General features: G+C 44.1%; 1 protein-coding gene across 1 annotated transcript; it reads left to right on the top strand.

Moving 5' to 3' along the window:
• The first annotated feature begins 10,398 nt into the window (after positions 1-10,398).
• Positions 10,399-16,902, top strand: DMRTA1 (DMRT like family A1). Its single transcript, XM_038769526.1, has 3 exons — positions 10,399-10,521; positions 10,574-11,285; positions 15,780-16,902. The coding sequence occupies exons 1-3, from the start codon at positions 10,399-10,401 to the stop codon at positions 16,610-16,612; spliced, it is 1,668 nt and encodes a 555-aa protein (XP_038625454.1). The 3' UTR covers positions 16,613-16,902.
• Positions 16,903-19,307: the final 2,405 nt, after the last annotated feature.

The raw sequence follows: 19,307 nt of genomic DNA, 5'->3' as shown, positions 1-19,307 counted from the left end.
AAAACCTCATCACCTTGTATCCTCCCCAGCGCTTAGAACAGTGCTTTGCACATAGTAAGCACTTAATAAATGCCATTATTATTATTATTACAATGCTTGGCCCATAGTAAATTACTTAAGGATTATTGTTACCTTATTGAAACTCTTCCCTCCCTGACTGCCATCTTTTAATTTTGAAAGGACAGCAGGGAATGAAAACCCATTTTACAGATGAGGAAACTGAGGCACAGATAATTTAAGTGGCTAGTCCAAGGTCACATCACAGAAAAGTGGCAGAACCAAGACTAGAACCCAGGTCCTCTGACTCCCAAGCCCATACTCTATGCACTGGAACGTTTGGGATTGGAGGTGCAGGGTGTAGATTTTGCTTCTGCTACATCTTTTTGAGTTTGAAATTTTAATCAATCTACCAATCAATCAATCATATTTATTGAGCATTTACTGTGTGCAGTTTACCGTACTATGTGCTTGGGAGAGTACAATGTAACAATATAATAGATTTGGGAGACACATTCCTTGACCACAATGAGTTCACAGTTTAGAGGGGAGGAACAGACACCAATACACATGAATAAATTACAGATTGGCATATAAGTACCCTGGGGCTGAGGGAGGGGTGAACAAAGGGAACACATCAGGGTGACTCAGAAGGGAGTGGGAGAAGAGGAAATGAAATCCTAGTCAGGGTAGGCCTCTTGAAGGAGATGTACCTTCAGTAAGGCTTTGAAGGAGGGGAGAGTAATTATCTGTTGGATATGAAGATGGAGGACTTTCCAGGAAGAGGCAGGTGAAAGGTTGGCGGAGAGACAGATGAAATTGAGATACAGTGAGTAGGTTGACATTAGAGGAGTGAAATGTGTGGGCTGGGTTGTAATAGGAGAGCAGCAACATGAGGTAACATCCTCACAACAACATCCTCACCTTCCTTCTCTCCTTCTCCATGCCCACTCTGATCCTCGGAGACTTCAATATCCACATGGATATCCCTGATGACTCCTCTGCCGCCTGCCTTCTATCTCTCCTCAATGCTGCCAACCTCTTCCTCCACCCCACCTCACCCACTCACCAACTTGGGTCATACCCTCGACCTCATCATCTCCTATCGCTGCACTGTGTCCACCCTCACCAACTCTGAAATCCCTCTCTCTGATCATAATCTTCTCACCTGCATCCTCACTCACACTCCTTTCCCCTGTAAATCCATATTACTCCCTCACAGAGATCTCCGCTCTCTTGACCCCATCCATCTTTCTGAGCGCCTCACTCCCCACCTCGCCTCCCTCTCCTCTCTACCCAATCTTGATGATCAGATTACTGCTCTCAACTCTACCCTTTCTACTCAGCTAGACTCACTCGCTCCCCTTTCCCTTCGCCGCGCTCATACCACTAACCCACAGCCCTGGATCATTGCCACTGTCGGCCTCCTTCGCTCTTATGCTCGAGCTGCCGAACGCTGCTGGCGAAAGTCTAAACACCATGCTAACCTCGTTCACTTCAAGTTTATCCTTTCCTGCCTTAACTCAGCCCTCTCCTCTGCCAGACAAAACTATTTCTCCTCCCTTATTGACACCCATGCCCATCATCCCCATCAGCTCTTCCGTACATTCAACTCTCTTCTCAGGCCCCCGGTTCCTCCCCCTCCTCCTTCCCTCACCCCCAACGATCTGGCCTCCTACTTCATTAATAAAATTAAATCCATCAGGTCTGACCTCCCCAAAGTCACTCCCCCACCTTCTCCAACCCCCCAGCTCTCAACACACTCTACTACTCTCCCATCCTTCCCAGTAGTATCCTCAGAGGAGCTCTCCTCCCTCCTCTCAAGTGCTACTACGGCCACCTGTGCTTCTGACCCCATTCCCTCTCATCTCATGAAATCTCTCGCTCCATCCCTTATCCCCTCCTTAACTTCCATCTTGAACCGCTCACTCTCCACTGGTTCCTTCCCCTCTGCCTTCAAACATGCCCATGTCTCTCCCATCCTAAAAAAAACCCTCTCTTGACCCCACGTCACCTTCTAGTTATTGCCCCATATCCCTCCTACCATTCCTTTCCAAACTCCTTGAACGAGTTGTCTACACGCGCTGCTTCGAATTCCTCAACAACAACACTCTCCTCGACCCCCTCCAGTCTGGCTTCCGTCCCCTACATTCCACGGAAACTGCCCTCTCAAAGGTCACCAATGACCTCCTGCTTGCAAAATCCAATGGCTCATACTCTATACTAATCCTCCTCAACCTCTCAGCTGCCTTCGACACTGTGGACCACCCCCTTCTCCTCAACACACTATCTGACCTTGGCTTCACAGACTCCGTCCTCTCCTGGTTCTCCTCTTATCTCTCTGGTCGTTCATTCTCAGTCTCTTTTGCAGGCTCCTCCTCCCCGTCCCATCCCCTTACTGTGGGGGTTCCCCAAGGTTCAGTTCTTGGTCCCCTTCTGTTCTCGATCTACACACACTCCCTTGGTGACCTCATTTGCTCCCACGGCTTCAACTATCATCTCTATGCTGATGACACCCAGATCTACATCCCTGCCCCCGCTCTCTCCCCCTCTCTCCAGGCTCGCATCTCCTCCTGCCTTCAGGACATCTCCATCTGGATGTCTGCCCGCCACCTAAAACTCAACATGTCCAAGAGTGAACTCCTTGTCTTCCCTCCCAAACCCTGCCCTCTCCCTGATTTTCCCATCTCTGTTGACGGCACTACCATCCTTCCCGTCTCACAAGCCCGCAACCTTGGTGACATCCTTGACTCCACTCTCTCGTTCACCCCTCACATCCAAGCCATCACCAAAACCTGCCGGTCTCAGCTCTGCAACATTGCCAAGATCCGCCTTTTCCTCTCCATCCACACCGCTACCCTTCTTGTTCAAGCTCTCATCCTATTCCGTCTGCACTACTGCATCAGCCTTCTCTCTGATCTCCCATCCTCGTGTCTCTCCCCACTTCAATCCATACTTCATGCTGCTGCCCGGATTGTCTTTGTCCAGAAATGCTCTGGGCATGTTACTCCCCTTCTCAAAAATCTCCAGTGGCTACCAATCAATCTGCGCATCAGGCAGAAACTCCTCACCCTGGGCTTCAAGGCTGTCCATCACCTCGCCCCCTCCTACCTCACCTCCCTTCTCTCCTTCTACAGCCCACCCCGCACCCTCCGCTCCTCTGCCACTAATCTCCTCACCGTACTTCGTTCTTGCCTGTCCCGCCATCGACCCCCGGCCCATGTCATCCCCCGGGCCTGGAATGCCTTCCCTTTGCCCATCCGCCAAGCTACCTCTCTTCCTCCCTTCAAGGCCCTACTGAGAGCTCACCTACTCCAGGAGGCCTTCCCAGACTGAGCCCCTTCCTTCCTCTCCCCCTCGTGCCCCTCTATCCCCCCCATCTTACCTCCTTCCCTTCCCCACTGCACCTGTATATATGTATATATGTTTGTACATATTTGTTACTCTATTTATTTTACTTGTACATATCTATTCTATTTATTTTATTTTGTTAGTATGTTTGGTTTTGTTCTCTGTCTCCCCCTTTTAGACTGTGAGCCCACTGTTGGGTAGGGACTGTCTCTATATGTTGCCAACTTGTACTTCCCAAGCGCTTAGTACAGTGCTCTGCACACAGTAAGCGCTCAATAAATATGATTGATGATGATGATGATGATGATGACGAGGTAGGAGGGGCAAGGTGATTGAGTGCTTGAAAGCACAGAGTTTCTGTTTGATGCGGAGGTGGATGGGAAACCACTGGAGGTTCCTGAGTAGTGGGGAACATTCTTTAAAGAAAAATGATCCGGGCAGCAGAGTGAAATATGGACTGGAGTCAGGGGAGACAGGAGGCAGGGAGGTCAGCAAGGAGGTTGATACAGTAATCAAGGTGAGATATGATAAGTGCTTGGATTAATATGGTAGCAGTTTGGATGAAAAGGAAAGGGTGGATTTTAGTGATGTTGTGGAGGTTGAACTGACAGGATTTAGTGATATACTGAAGATGGGGGTTGAATGAGAGCGAGGAGTCAAGGATATTGCCATGGTTGCAGGCTTGTGAAAAAGGCAGGATGGTGGTGCTGTCCACAGTAATGGGAAAGCCAGGGGGAGGGCAGGATTTGGGTGGGAAGATAAGGAGTTCTCTTTTTGATACATTAAGTTTGAGGTGAGGGCAGGGCATCTAAGTGGAGATTTCTTAGCTGAAATGAAAACTTTAGATTAGCAATGAATCAATAAATAGTATTTATTTGGCACCTACTGGGTGCAGAATACTGAACTAAGTCCTTGGGAGAGTACAGTAGAGTGAATAGACATGATCCCTGCCTTTAATCCCCAGCCTGGGCTGGGGATAAAAGCTGCTTCTATGTGCTCTTAGATTCTTCTATCACTGCTGAGTAAAGCAGCATGTAACTGTCATCGTCTCTCCTGCCACCAAGGGTCCCTGCTCCCAGTATGTGCCATCTCTGGGTTAGGGATGAAAGATGCTCCTGCATGCTCTTAGACTCTTCCATCGCAGCTGAAAAAAATCACCATTTAACCGCCACCTTCCCTCCCACCCCTGATGCTCCGTGCTCCAGGCTTGCTCCCACATGCTCTCACACTCCTCCGTCACCGCCGAGACTTGGAGCCTCTATTGTCTATTTGTTTGTCCTGTGCTTTAATGTTCCATCATTCCTGATGTGTCTGTCTCTATTCCTTTATTAGACTTTCAGATTGTGAGCCTCATGAGGGACAGGGACTGCATTTAATTCCCACTGGTGTATTGTCTCCCAGGGCTTAGTACAGTGCTCTGCACACAGTAAGTGCTTAATACATACTCTTACTACTACCACTGTTTCAAAGGACTTACTATTTAGTGGGGGAGACAGATGCTAAAATAATTTACTGAGAGGAGGAAGGAAGAAAAGAGGATATGTGCATGAATTAGTCCTTAAATAACAGATTATAAAAGATATGTATTTATGTGCTATGGGAAATCGTGAGTGCTTAGATGTTGCAGAAGTGATAAAACCTTCTTGGGGAAATGGTATTTTTTAAATGGCATTTGTTAAGTGCTTACTATGTGCCAGGCACTGTTCTAAGCTCTGGGGTAGATACAAGTAATCAGGTTGGACACAGTCCATGCCCTACATGGGGCTTACAGTCTTAATCCCCATTTTACATATGAGGAAAGTGAGACACAGAAAAGTTAAATGACTTCCCCAAATTCACACAGCAAAAACTGAGACTATGAACCCAGGTCCTTCTGATTCCCAGGTCCGTGCTCTATCCGCTAGACCACGCTTTCAGAGGGGCTTTGAAGATGGGGAGATGGGGAAATGGGGAAATTTGAAGTGAGAGGGAGTATCAGGCATGGGGAAAGTCCTAAGCAAGAGGTTGGTGGTGGTAGAGATAAGAATGAGGAATAGTGAGAAGGTTAGCTTGAGAGGAACAAATAGTGGAAGCTGGAACGCAGTGGGGAAAGAGAGTGGATTGGTAGGAGGGAGATAGCTGATTGAGTGCCTTAAAGCAGATGGCCAGGAGTTTCTGCTTGATGTGGAGAGGAATGAACAGCCTTTGGAGATTTTTGAGGATTGGGGAGATGTGTGCAGAATGACACGGTTTTAGAAAAATAATCTGGGAAGCAGAATAAAGTATAGATTGGAGAGGGGAGAGACTGCAAGCAGGGAGAACAGTAGCAGTCAAGCCAGGATATGATAAGTGCCTGGATCAGTGTGGTGGCTCTTTGGAGAGGAAGGGGAGGATTGAGGAAAAACCGACAAGATTTGGGAATGCCACGGAATTTCCCTGCTCTGGCATTCAATGTCTGTGCTAGGACAGGAATAAAAGCTGCTCCCACACTCTCTCGGAACTCTCCACTGCTGCCAAGAAAAGCACTATAGAAACTGCCATCGTCCCTCCTGTCACGGAGGTTCCCTGCTCCTGGCACGTTCTGTGTACACTGGGCCAGAAAAAAAAAACTGCTCTTGCATGCTCTCGAGCTCTTCCATTACCACTGGGAATTTGAGCATATTTTGTATATTGGATTGTGTTGTGTTTTAATGTTTCATCTATCCTGATGTTTCTGTCTCCAGTCCCTTTTCCCCCCTGGAACTCTTATATTGTCTAATTCCCACCTGTTCATTCTCTCCCAGCACTTTTGTACACAGTAAGCACTTAAAAAATACGACTACTACTGAAACACATTGAATATGGGGTTTGAAAGAGGGGGAATCAAGCCTGTGGCTGCAGAGACAAGGAAAGTGGTGGTTTGAAAAATGAAATGAGAAAGTTAAGTGGAGAAGAAGTTTAAAGAGGGAAGTGAGGAGTAAAGTTTGAGGTGTTGGCAGAGCACCTATATAGAGATGACCTGGAGGCAGGGGGATATGTGAGATGTTGGGCTAGTAAGGTAGATTGGTAGTCAGTGGCATAGAGGTGAGAGTTGAAGCAATGACAGGAGATAGTAAACTTTTTTTAAAAAATGGTATTTGTTAAGTGCTTACAATGTGCCGGGCACTATCCTAAGTGCTGGGATAGATACAAGATAATTGGGTTGGACACAGTTCCTGTCCCACAAAGGGCTCACAGCCTTAATCCCCATTTTACAGATGAAGTAACTGAGGCACAGAGAAGTTAAGTGATTTGCCCAAGATCATGCGGCAGACAAGTGGTAGAGCTGGAATTAGAACCCAGGTCTTCTGACTGCCAGGCCCATGCTCTTCCCACTAGGCGACACCGCTTGAGGATTGTGTCTCCTAACTCTACTGCACTCTTCCAAGTGCTTATATAGTGTTCTGCACACTAGTAAACACAAGCACTTGGATTGAATCACTAATACAGGATCACTATCTTGTTAGAGCTAATAGCAGGAACATTTCAAAATGCTTTGGTGAGCTTTTCTTTTTTTTTTTAGAAAGAAGGAAGAACATAGCAATTCAATTTACTACAAGTATCTATATGGGGTAAAGCAGCCAGCAGGTTGTGAAAAAAGTTCTTGGAATCTACCTGGATCTTACTGAGACCAGCTTAATCAGGCTGCTAAATATATGAGGATCTGCAACGTTTTTCAGTAATTTAGTACAGCAAAGATGAAAAAATGACAGGTTGGCATTGTGTAAATCCAGCAATTCAGATGTGGGATTGTGGCTCCACATGTTCTTCCTAACTGGCACAGGAGTTTGTATACGGACCCTGGCAACATGTGGCTTCTCACTGCCACTAGCCTTCCTGGATTCTGAGGCCACTGAGGAAGGCAGGGGCAAGGAAAAAAGAGTTGGAAGGTGAGAAAACTGGCTCTCTGATAATCAGGCAACCATTGAGAAGTAGCATAATCTTGTGGATCATCATCATCAATCGTATTTATTGAGCGCTTAGTATGTGCAGAGCACTGTACTAAGTGCTTGGGAAGTACAAATTGGCAACATATAGAGACAGTCCCTACCCAACAGTGGGCTCACAGTCTAAAAGGGGGAGACAGAGAACTAAACCAAACATACTAACAAAATAAAATAAATAGAATAGATATGTACAAGTAAAATAAATAAATAGAGTAATAAATATGTACAAACATATATACATATATACAGGTGCTGTGGGGAAGGGAAGGAGGTAAGACGGGGGGATGGAGAGGGGGACAAGGGGGAGAGCAACGACCTGGGTTCTAACCCCTGCCCCGCTACTTGGCTGCTGTGTGACCTTGGGCAACTCACTTCTCTGGGCCTCAGTTACCTTATCTGTAAAATGAGGATTAAGACTGTTAGTCCCATGTGGGACATGGACCGTGTCCAACCTGATTAACTTGTATGTACCCCAGTGCTTAGTACAGTGCCTGGCAAATAATAAGCACTTAACAAATATCATTAAAGGACAAAAAAATGCTGATGACAGATTCTGTGCTCTGCGCACAGTAAATGCTCAGTAAATACCATTGGTTGATTTATCTGGGACAGGCTTGGCCACATGAATTCATAAGTGCTTACCTTAGTACAGTGCTCTGCATGCTGTAAATGCTCAATAAATACCATTGACTGATATATGCAGCTTTCAAAAAGTTGATCTTTTTCTGTCCTGTGTAATCTCTCCACTAATATTTGGCTTGATTTGGGCCCAGAACAAATTTTTCTACTGAAAAAATGATCTTTAAAAATATGCTTGCCCTATACTGAAACATCCACCTTCTGTTTAGAAGTGGACTAATTTATTTCAACTTTACTGAGCAACTAGATTTGGGGAATCATTTCTCTTTACATAGGAAGACAGCATACTCACACTTGTACATTTTTTTTTTTGCCCTGGATAATCCTGATAAACCTAGAGAAATTTTGAAATTCTAAAAAAAAACCAAAATGAGACATTTAAGCATATTTGCTTGTGTAACAAACAAAATGTCAAGTGTACATCTAAAGACATTTAACATTTTCATTCCTGAAACCACTAGTTTGACTTTAAACATAAAACATTTTTCTCATATTGCTTAAAGAAGGTATTTTTAATAGTGCTTTTTATATCAGTACTTGCAATAATGTGTATAGATAAACCCTGATTCTAGTGTAGAAATTCTAAATATCTTTACTTCATTGATATTGAAATGTTCCAGAAATCATCATCAATCGTATTTATTGAGCGCTTACTGTGTGCAGAGCACTGTACTAAGCACAGAAATGACAGCTCACAATGAATCCAAAGGCGAGGAGTTATTTCTCCATATGTAAAATCGTCCCATTAATCCAAATTAATGTGTGAAGATTCATTCATTCAATCATATTTATTGAGCATTTACTGTGTGCAGAGCACTGTACTAAGCGCTTGGGAAGTACAAGTCGGCAACATATAGAGACGGTCCCTACCCAACAATGGGCTCACAGTCTAGAAGGGGGAGACAGACAACAGAACAAACCATGTGGACAGGTGTCATCAGAATAAATAGAAATAAAGCTAGATGCACATCATTAAGAAAATAAATAGAATAGTAAATATGTACAAGGAAAATAAATAGAGTAATAAATCTGTACAAACATATATACAGGTGCTGTGGGGAGGGGAAGGAGGTAGGGTGGGGGGATGGGGAGGAGGAGAAGAAAAAGGGGGTTCAGTCTGGGAAGGCCTCCTGGAGGAGGTGAGCTCTCAGTAGGGCTTTGAAGGGAGGAAGAGAGCTGCTTGGCAGATGGGCAGAGGGAGGGCATCCCAGGCCAGGGGGAGGACGTGGGCTGGGGGTCGACGGCGGAACAGGCGAGAACGAGGTACGGTGAGGAGGTTAGCGGCAGAGGGTGCAGGATGGGCTGTAGGAGGGGGCGAGGTGATGGAGAGAAGATGAAGGTGAAACGAGATACACGTGCATCTTGTGTCTTGGATGCAATTATCCATTTTTTTGAGTGGGACAAAAGGGGTACTGTCAAGAAATTAACTTTCACGCGGGTCGTACAATTGAGAAGGATAGTGGTTTCAACTTTCTCGACAAAGTGGAGGACAGCGTTTAACCGAGAAGGTAATTTGGGCACAGAAAAGCATCACACTTCAAAGAATTTTAAAAAGCAAGCCCTTGCCGGGCACTTATTATCGTCATTTGGAGGTGCGTGAATGGCGGAACAGTGGTTTCTTTGACATTTTGCGTGGCTCAGTGGAAAGAGCACGGGCTTTGGAGTCAGAGGTCATGGGTTCAAATCCTGACTCCGCCACTTGTCAGCTGTGTGACTTTGGGCAAGTCACAGAGAAGCACCGTGGCTCAGTGGAAAGAGCCCGGGCTTTGGAGTCAGTGGTCATGGGTTCAAATCCCGACTCCGTCAATTGTCAGCTGTGTAACTTTGGGCAAGTCATTTCACTTCTCTGTGCCTGTTACCTGATCTGTAAAATGGGGATTGACTGTGAGCCCCCCGTGGGAAAACCTGATCACCTTGTATCCCCCCAGAGCTTAGAACAGTGCTTTGCACATAGTAAGCGCTGAACAAATGCTATTATTATTATTATTCACTTCTCTGGGCCTCAGTTACCTCATCTGTAAAATGGGGATGAAGACTGTGAGCCCCCCGTGGGACAACCTGATCATCTTGTAACCTCCCCAGCGCTTAGAACAGTGCTTTGCACAAAGTAAGCGATTAATAAATGCCATTATTATTATTATTATTTTGCAATTGCCGCGATTCCAGGCGGTTATTCTCCTCCCTGCCCCTCCTCCGATATAATAATAATAATGGTGGCATTTGTTAAGCGCTTTCTATGTGCAAAGCACTGTTCTAAGCGCTGAGGGGCATACAGGGTAATCAGATTGTCCCACTTGGGGCTTACAGTTTTAATCCCCGTTTTACAGATGAGGTAACTGAGGCACAGAGAAGTTAAGCGGCTTGCCCAAGGTCAAACAGCTAAGTGGGTGAGTCGGGATTCGAACCCACAACCTCTGACTCCCGGGCCCGCGCTCTTTCCACTGAGCCACGCTGCTTCCCGATACACATGAGACTTCCTCCAAACCTCTTAGTAAAAGTGAGTTTTCGAGGATCAAGGCCCCGGTTACCTTTACTGGAAAAGAAACTGCGGCGGGGTAACGCGACACCCGTGGTAGCCCTGCCCTCCCAAGTATCTGCCTGCTGTCCCCACTTTCCCCGCCCCTCCACCCCCGGCTTGACAGGATGATGGGAATGGGCGTGGTGCCCCATTCAGCGGCCGTTGCTACTTTTCCTCGGGACGGGATGGCATAGCCTCTGTTCCCCAAAGGCGCCCAGGGCGAGAAGCAGCGTCGGCGTTAAGCGTTTGGCATCGCTCTTCTCGGGGCTCCATGGAAGCAGCGAGCAAGAGCGGCGGGGGGAGCCGCGGGAGAGCCCTCTTGCTCCCGGGGCTGGTGGCTCCCGTGCCCCCTTCCTTTTTCCGGCCGCCGAGTCTGATTCTGCGGGCCGCCTCCTCCTCCCCCGGCAGCGGGTGCCCCTCGGCGGCGGGGCCGGAGCGCGGAGCGGCGGCCCTGGGCGGCGGCGCCCCGCGGACCCCCAAGTGCGCCCGCTGCCGCAACCACGGCGTGGTGTCCGCGCTCAAGGGCCACAAGCGCTTCTGCCGCTGGCGGGACTGCGCTTGTGCCAAGTGCACGCTGATCGCCGAGCGCCAGCGGGTCATGGCCGCGCAGGTGGCGCTCCGCCGGCAGCAGGCGCAAGAGGAGAGCGAAGCCCGGGGGCTGCAGAGGCTCCTGTACCCCGCGATCGGGGCCGCGGAACCCAGACGCCCCGTGGCGGGACCAGAGGCCAGTAGGGCCCCGTCGACGTTCGAAGCCTGCCACCTGGGCGACCAAGAAGAGAAAAGAAGAGGCGAGTGGGCCGTCGCTTTCGCTTTTTATAGTGATAATGGCCACAGCGGTAATCAGAATTACGGTGTTTGCGAAGCGCTTACGATGTGCCAAGCACTCTTCTGAGCGCTGGGGGAGCTACTAGGTAAACAGGTTGGCCCACGTGGGATTCACACTCTTCATCCCCCTTTATGGATGAGGCAACTGAAGCACAGAGAAGTGAAATGGCTTGCCCCACATCACACAAGTGGGGGAGTCGGGATTAGAACCCACGTCCTCTGACTCCCAAACCCGGGCTCTTCATTCATTCAATCATATTTCTTGAGCGCTTCCTGGGTGCAGGGCACTGTACTAACTGCTTGGTGGCTCTTGCCCCTAGGCCACGCTGCTTCTCCATAATAATAATGGTGGTATTTGTTAAACGCTTACTATGTGCCAAGTACTGTTCTAAGTGCTGGGGTAGATACAAGGTCAGCAGTTTGTCTCACGTGGGGCTCACAGTCTTCATCCCCATTTTACAGATGAGGGAACTGGGGCACAGACAAGTGAATTTTCCAAGGTCACCCAGCAGACAAGTAGCAGAGCCGCAATTAGAACCCACAACCATAATGATAATTAATAGTTGAGTTAGTGGCATGAGCACTGGTCTTGGAGTCAGTAGACCTAGGTTCTAATTGCAGCTCTGCCAGTTGCGGGCTAGGTGACCTTGGGCAAGTCCTTCCCTTGGGCCTCAAGTTCTTCACCTGGAAAATGACGCAAATGCCGGTTCCTCTCTCTTTCAGACTTTTGAGTCCAATGTGGAGCAGGGGCCGTGTCCTATCTGCTTATATTGGTATCTACCTCAGCACTTAGTGCCGTGACACATAGTGAACGCTTAACAAATGCCACAATTATTATTATTATCACTATGTCCTGAAGCACTGCACTGAGTACTGGAGTGGATCAAAGATAACCAGGCCCATATACTGTCCCTGTTTCCGTAAGGGGCTCATGGACTAAGAGGGAGGGATCCCACGGCCCCATGCAAAAATGTGACGGTAGCTGTGGGTCCATTGGGTAAACTGCATAGACTAATGGAGGTAAGTATTTTGCGTGCCCGTGCTATTCACCTCCCTCTGGATTACAGGTGAAAGACAAGTTGTGGGCAGAGGAGTGTGTCTACCCACTCTGTTAGATTGTACTCTCCCAAGTGCTTAGTACAGTGCTCTGCACATAGTAGGTGCTCAATAAGTACCATTGATTAATTGATTCATTCTTCTAGCTGTTGCTGATTGACTTTGGAATCAACCAGATATGTAATAATGAATAATTAGTAAATTGCTTTAAACTGTGTGTTCTCATCCTTGCCCTTTGGCCAAGGGAAAGAAAAATAAGATGAAGAAGAGGATGACAAGGGAGCGTTCTAATTTCTTTAATACTGTTGCTCTGTTCTACCTTTCAGTTAAGGAGATGTGGTGCCTCCTTTATTCCATTCACAATTCCTTGGCAGGTTAGAAATGCCTGGAAGATAATACATCTGAGAAAGAAAGAAATTTACTCTTTCAGAGGTGGTGCTTTGGCAGCCAGAAAAAACAAAAAAACAACAACAAAAACCCCTCAGTGACTTGATGGTTTGGAGATCTGTTTTTCCTGATACTGAATTGTTGGCAAATCTGGCATTTTTTCTTTTTCTTACTTTGATGGTGTGAGTTTGTTGTGGGCAGGGAATGCGTTTGTTATATTGTACTCTTCCAAATGCTTAGTACAGTGATTTGCACGTGGCTCAGTGGAAAGAGCCCGGGCTTGGGAGCCAGAAGTCATGGGTTCTAATCCCAGCTCTGCCACTTGTCAGCTGTGTGACTTTGGGCAAGTCACAACTTCTCTGGGCCTCAGTTACCTCATCTGTAAAATGGGGATTAAGACTGTGAGCCCTACGTGGGACAACCTGATCACCTTGTATCTCCCCAGCGCTTACAACAGTGCTTTGCACATAGTAAGCGATTAAATGACATCATCATTTGCACACAGTAAGTGCTCAATAAATATGATTAATAATAATGATAGGACTATTCTCAGTGAATGGAGCACATCCTTGTAGGCTGCAGTCTAACCTGTAAGTGACCAAGTTAATGCCTTTGGGAGAACTGGTAAAGTAACAAAAGCTGCATCATTAGATCCAAGAAAGTGATTGACATGAAGAGTCCAAATTCTTTCTCCAAATGATCTCTATAGTCATTGCCAGTCTCAAGATGTAGAAATCCCTATTTTTTTATACTAGAAAGGAAAGTAGCATGTTATAAAAGTAATTAAGACAATTTAAACAATACATGGTACTTTTACTTACCCTGAAATGTTGCTGCTTTCAAGTTCTTTAGCTATTGGTTGTTCTGTTTTTGTAGTGTAATTACTAACATGCAAATTATTGAATACCGGTAATAGAAAATAACGTTAGTGGATTTCCTGAATCCATCGTTCATACTTGGAGCGCTTGCTTTCAACAATGTGAAAGTTTTCTATAATATCTGCACTGAGCCTACCAGTGATAAAAATACTAATTCCAGTTATTGTGGACTAACCCAAAGACATTTCAAAAACATATTCTTTAGTTATTCACTAAAGAAATCACACTACCTATAAATCTGAATGCACATGCTCACTTATGTGGGGTTTTGCACCAGATATACTCAAATGTCTCAGGAATGATGTGTAAATTTGGGAATCAGAGAGAAAGAAAATGCGTTTGAGTTGCTGAATCTAAATGAGGGCCATTGGACAGTTTGTTACTTTTTACAGACATCCTATATTTTTCTCAAATATAAAGTGGGAATTTATGCCAAGAAGGTAAAAATAATCAATCAAAAAAGGTCAGCCCAAGTTTTTTAAGATAAGGAAATTATTTTATGGTGTTTGTTAAATGCTATGTGTCAAGCACTGTTCCAAGTGCTGGGGTAGGTAGAGATGGATTAGGTTGGACACAGTTCCTATCTTGCACAGGGCTCCCAGTCTAAATTGGAGTTGGATTTAATCCCAATTTTACAGTTGAGAAAATTGAGGCACAGAGAAGTTAAGTGACTTGCACAAGGTCACACAGCAAGCAACTGGCAGAGCCATAATTAGAACCCAGATCCTCTGACTCCCAGGCCCATTCTCTTTCCACTAGGCAACACAGCTTCTGATGGCTTTATATAATCTTGTGAGCATTATATTAATTCAGATAGGACATTCAGAAGTGAACGGAAATATTTTCTAATTGCCATGTGAATCAATTTGGACAACAATATTCTTGTTTGGGCAATAGTTTCCACTTTAATGATTCTTCATTGATTGCCCTCTTTTAAATACTGTATTTTTGTATTTAGATGCTTGAATAGCCTATAACTATTATTTTCATTTGGATTTTTTTTTGTAACAGCCAAAATGGCATATTACTTACTATAACATTGATACAAGACTCACTCTTTCAGGGACAAAAGTATTTTCAAAACTCGACTTGCCACATTTTTAAACTACAATGTATATCTTGATAAAAAGACAGAAGGCAATGGAAAGATTTAATCAATAAACACCTTTGGAGTCATTTGGAAAGCTCAACATTAGATTAGAATGCTTTAGACAATTACTTGATTCTGATGCATTGTTTTAAACTCTGTATGCCAGAAAACATAACTTTCGAAAGAGCATACTATATACCACTTTTTAGAAATAATTTCAGGAGCCTGTCCTTTTCTTTTTTAAGCCTAGAACCATAATTAAACTGTTTTTATAGTAAAATCAAATGCAAAATGAATGCTAAAATAAATTAATAGTGTTCCATTTTGGACAGTTTCCGACCAGTTACCTCTGCAGAGAGATCTTCATCATGCCACTGACTTTTCATTCTCTTTCACTCATCTTTCACCTTGGCACAGATCAAAGGTTTTATATTTTAACATCAGTTTTAAGAAGGTAAGCATCAGATTTATGAAGTTTTTAGGATAAAAAGGAAGTTTGCTGGATAAAACACTTACTTCTAAATATTTTTTTCTGGTTTTGTTATCAACCAATCAGTAGTTATAGTATTACACGGATCTCATTAATAGGAAAAGAAAGCATTACCAAACTGAAATCACTAAATTTCAATAAAATCCATATGAGGAAATCTCAAAATTGTGCATGTTTGAAATCTGTCACATAAAATATTCTTAATAGGTTAACAAATTACAGTTGACCTATGATTGAACCCCGTTACAAAAATGAAGGTATATACAAGTTAATATTTTTTTCCATATTTTTTGAGCCATACAGATCTAAAAGCTGAATTAAGGTTTTTGAGCTTGCAAACAGCTGATATTTAGCCTTCGTGACTAGAGAAGTTATTTTCGATCCACCAAAGTGGGTTCTTAACATCCTATTTTATTTCTCACAGTTTGCTCATATTTTCCCCCAGATCTATATGGAATAGAATGTGTTTAGGCATCTTTCACTTTTAATGGTAATTCTAAAGCTACAAGGTTAAAAAATGTCATGGGTGATTTGTAGTATACTAGAATCTCCTAAAGAATTATAACAATTCGCTGAATTTTAGGCTTATTTTGTTTCTTTCTAGAACAAAAGGCTCAGAAAATTGACTCATGCTATAGTGGGTTAGAAGATCCAGGAGCCACATCACATCAATATTCCTTGAGGTCTTCACCAGAATACAATGGAAATCATGAAGCGAAGCCATCCAGTTCAGAAAACTCAGACAAGGAGGAACCTGCTCAGTCTCCTATCCCTCAATCAGAAAGGGCTGAGAGTCCTAGATCACTGGCATCTTCTGATATGGAATCAGGAAATGAAAGTGAATGGGTCAAGGGCTTTGCTGCCTCTAGACCTAGCCTTCTCAGGGTTTCTTCAAGACCGAGAGACCCACTTGACATTCTAACTACGGTTTTCCCGAGTCACAGGCTCAGCAGGCTGGAAAACATTCTGCAGTTCTGCAAAGGAGATGTGGTCCAAGCCATAGAACAGATCCTTAATGGGAAAGAACCAAAGCAAGATACCAGAGACCTTGAAAGGTCCCCTGGATCAGAACTCACAGTCTTACAAAGATCTTCCAGTTTTAGCCTATCTGGGATAGGTATAGGAACCATAGGGAATAAGTCAGCTTTTTCTCCTCTGCAAACCAGTTCCACTCCATTCGGAAATGATTCCAACCTGTACCGTTTAAATCCTAGGCTAGGGATCAACCCTCTAAGACTGGCCTATTCCTCTCCAGGGAGGGCACTGCCTGCCTTTATGTCCCCATACCTAACATCTGGGTTATTTTCCACTTTGCCATTCCGGCCATCTCTGGATTATTCCTTCTCAGGAATGATCAGAAATACTTCCTATTTTCCCAGCAAAACCTTGATGACCAATGGTGGCCTTTATTCCAGCCTGAATCGGGAAAACCAATAGTGCTTTATGTGAGTTTTTTCTGTGGAACAGGTCCAGGAATGGATAAAGCACATCACGGAACTAACATGTTTGACTTTCATCTGGTTTTGTAGGAGCAACTTGATCCAGTCCTTCTATCCATATTTTTTTAATGGATAAAAGAAAAGAAAATGACATGTGACTTAAATGACACTATCATGGAATGGCATTTTGCTGAGGCATGATATTTGAATTTAGCCCCCATACTAATGATTTGAAGCTTGTATTTTTCTTAACAAAAATATCTTCAGTAAGAACCTACTACCCACTCCCAACAGACATGTGCATGTGTGCCAGTGCATGCATGTGCGTGCGCGCACACACACACACACACACACACATTTGTAAAGCTGGAATTCATTTTGTATCCAGATTTTTTTTTTAATGATGTCTTTAAATACTTTCATTGATTTAGGGTTCCCATTTGTCCTATATTGGACTAAAATTGAGTTGAATAATTGTACAGGTACTTTTAATGCTTTTTTCCCTTTCTATTGTTTTTTTCAAGAGATAATAATTTAATTTGTTTGCAGACATATACTATGGCTCAGATTAAATATGTGGTGCTTTATTCATACCTAACTTCCATTCTGGATAAAAGGTGGCTATTTTGGTTGAATTTTTATGATTTTTCTCATTAAATTGCATTCCAAATGTAGCTAGAACTAAGGTGAGTGATAAGAGCACCGTCTCCTGGTTGTTATCACTAATCACAATTTGAATCTGGTACAATACAGGTGTTTAAAAAGACATAGGAAAAACATAGCAGAATTAAGTTTCAATTGGTGTTTAAAAAATCCCCTTTATGAAAGAATGTTTCATATCACTTTATCTGTCCCATGGTCCAGTTTTTTAGAAGTATTTACTCTGCCTGATCATTCAGTCCTAGATTGTGTGAGTGCACACTTTTTAGTACCTGATATTTTAGGGTTTAGATTACAAAAGCAAAACAGATTGTATTCAGTAAATTAAATATAATTACTTAGGATAGTTTTTCTTGAACACTTGATAACTGCACAAACGTGCACAAATGTGCTGAAAATAAATGAAAACAACAGTTCTTGAGGGTTTCTTCATATTGAATTTGTTTCATGAACTGAAATGGATGTTTCTATTAATCAAGGATTTTCTTTTAGCTCATGAGATGCATAATTTGAAGAGAAATTTTGTTGGCAAGTTTCTGATACATCTTTAGATTACCTGTTAAATGCAGATTTTTAAATATAATCACTTATCCAATAAAATGTTTTTATTTTAATGACTTTCAATGAAGGAGAAAATAAGGAATAGAAACTATAAACATGCAATATTAACTTAATACAAAGGTTTAGAAGATTTACAAACCAACCTTATTTAAAAATGGGTGACAAACTGGAGTTATAACACTGAGCCTAATTCTTTCAATATCTAAAATTACTTCCTTGTGCCAAATTAGGGACTTTGGGAGGAACACAAATGTCATAAACAGAGGAATTAGCATGCCAAATGGGTGCCGTACAAACCTGACATATTTGCTCATTGTGGGCAGGGAACCTGTCTACCAACTCTGTTGTGCTTTCCCAAACATTTAGTACACTAAGCGCTCAATACATATGATTGATTGATTTGCCAATAGGGTGTTGATGACCCATGGTGCCAGACCCTGAACCTATTCTGGAGTCACCAGGGCCTTTCTGAAGCAGGCATAAAGCCCCTCAGAGAACTCTAGAGCATCGAAACTCACCCTTCTTTGGTCTTCTGGATTTGGATCCACCTGGAGTAGCTTTGGGTCCCTTCTGGTCCAAAACGACATAGAACTACTCTGTATCACTGAGTTGCCAACAGCCTTAAGGATGTTGGACAGAGGTGTCCAGTTGAGTTCACTGGCATGGTGCATTTTGCTGTGGGTTAAGCGAGAATAAATTACAGTGAGCCTTTCCAGAGCCAAATGGGGAAATCACCAAATTATCAGCCCACAAATAAGAATTTAGCATTTGGGCAACAGTTACTTTCAGCTGCTCTTTGTTTTTCACTGGATGATGTTCTCCTTAAGCATTAGGTCTACCCTGAAGCTACACTATTTATGTGTCCCACTGGCCAATCTGCTAGGTATCACTGCGACACCCATTGAGAAACCCCATGTTGCAGTCAGTTGTCTTTGGATAAATAATTTTTTCCCGGTTACCCTGCCGTCCCCCGACTCCCCTTCCTACTTGCTCCATTATCCCTTCCCCACCTGCCTCTATTTAAAATGGCCTTCTCTGTCATCAATCTCTGCTGCCCCACAGTTTGGGAGGACCATTGTGGTGTGGCAGTTTTGGAGGTTTGAGTTTTCCTCACAACCCAAATGTTCCCTAACCCAGCTTGCAGGCAGGTGGGAGGATCAGGGGCAGGGGCATCTCTAGACTGTATGTTTGTCTTTAGACTTTAAGGTCATTGTGGGCAGGGAATGTGTCTGTTTACTATTATATTGTACTCTCCCAAGTGCTTAGTAGAGTGCTCTGCACACAGTAAGTGCTCAATAAATACAATTGAATGCATGCAGGGAAGTGAGTAGATCCTGAATTGGAAAGACACTGCAGTCTCTTAAACCCAGGATGGTAAGTCTCTCTCTGGGAGAAGCACCAACATCAAGTAAAGGGCATTTCTCTACTAGAGCATCATCATACGCATAGCTGGATGGGAATCAGCTGGTTCC

The sequence above is a fragment of the Tachyglossus aculeatus genome, chromosome X4 (genome assembly GCF_015852505.1).
Source record: "Tachyglossus aculeatus isolate mTacAcu1 chromosome X4, mTacAcu1.pri, whole genome shotgun sequence".
NCBI lineage: Eukaryota > Metazoa > Chordata > Mammalia > Monotremata > Tachyglossidae > Tachyglossus > Tachyglossus aculeatus.
Note: the sequence above shows the minus strand (reverse complement) of the source record. Positions and strands in the feature narration are given on the sequence as shown.

Coding starts and splice junctions, on each gene's coding strand:
- DMRTA1 (XM_038769526.1), top strand. CDS start 10,399: ATGAGACTTCCTCCAAACCTCTTAGTAAAAGTGAGTTTTCGAGGATCA. Junction 10,522..10,573: donor TGGTAGCCCTGCCCTCCCAA/GTATCTGCCTGC, acceptor CCGGCTTGACAG/GATGATGGGAATGGGCGTGG. Junction 11,286..15,779: donor TAGTGATAATGGCCACAGCG/GTAATCAGAATT, acceptor GTTTCTTTCTAG/AACAAAAGGCTCAGAAAATT.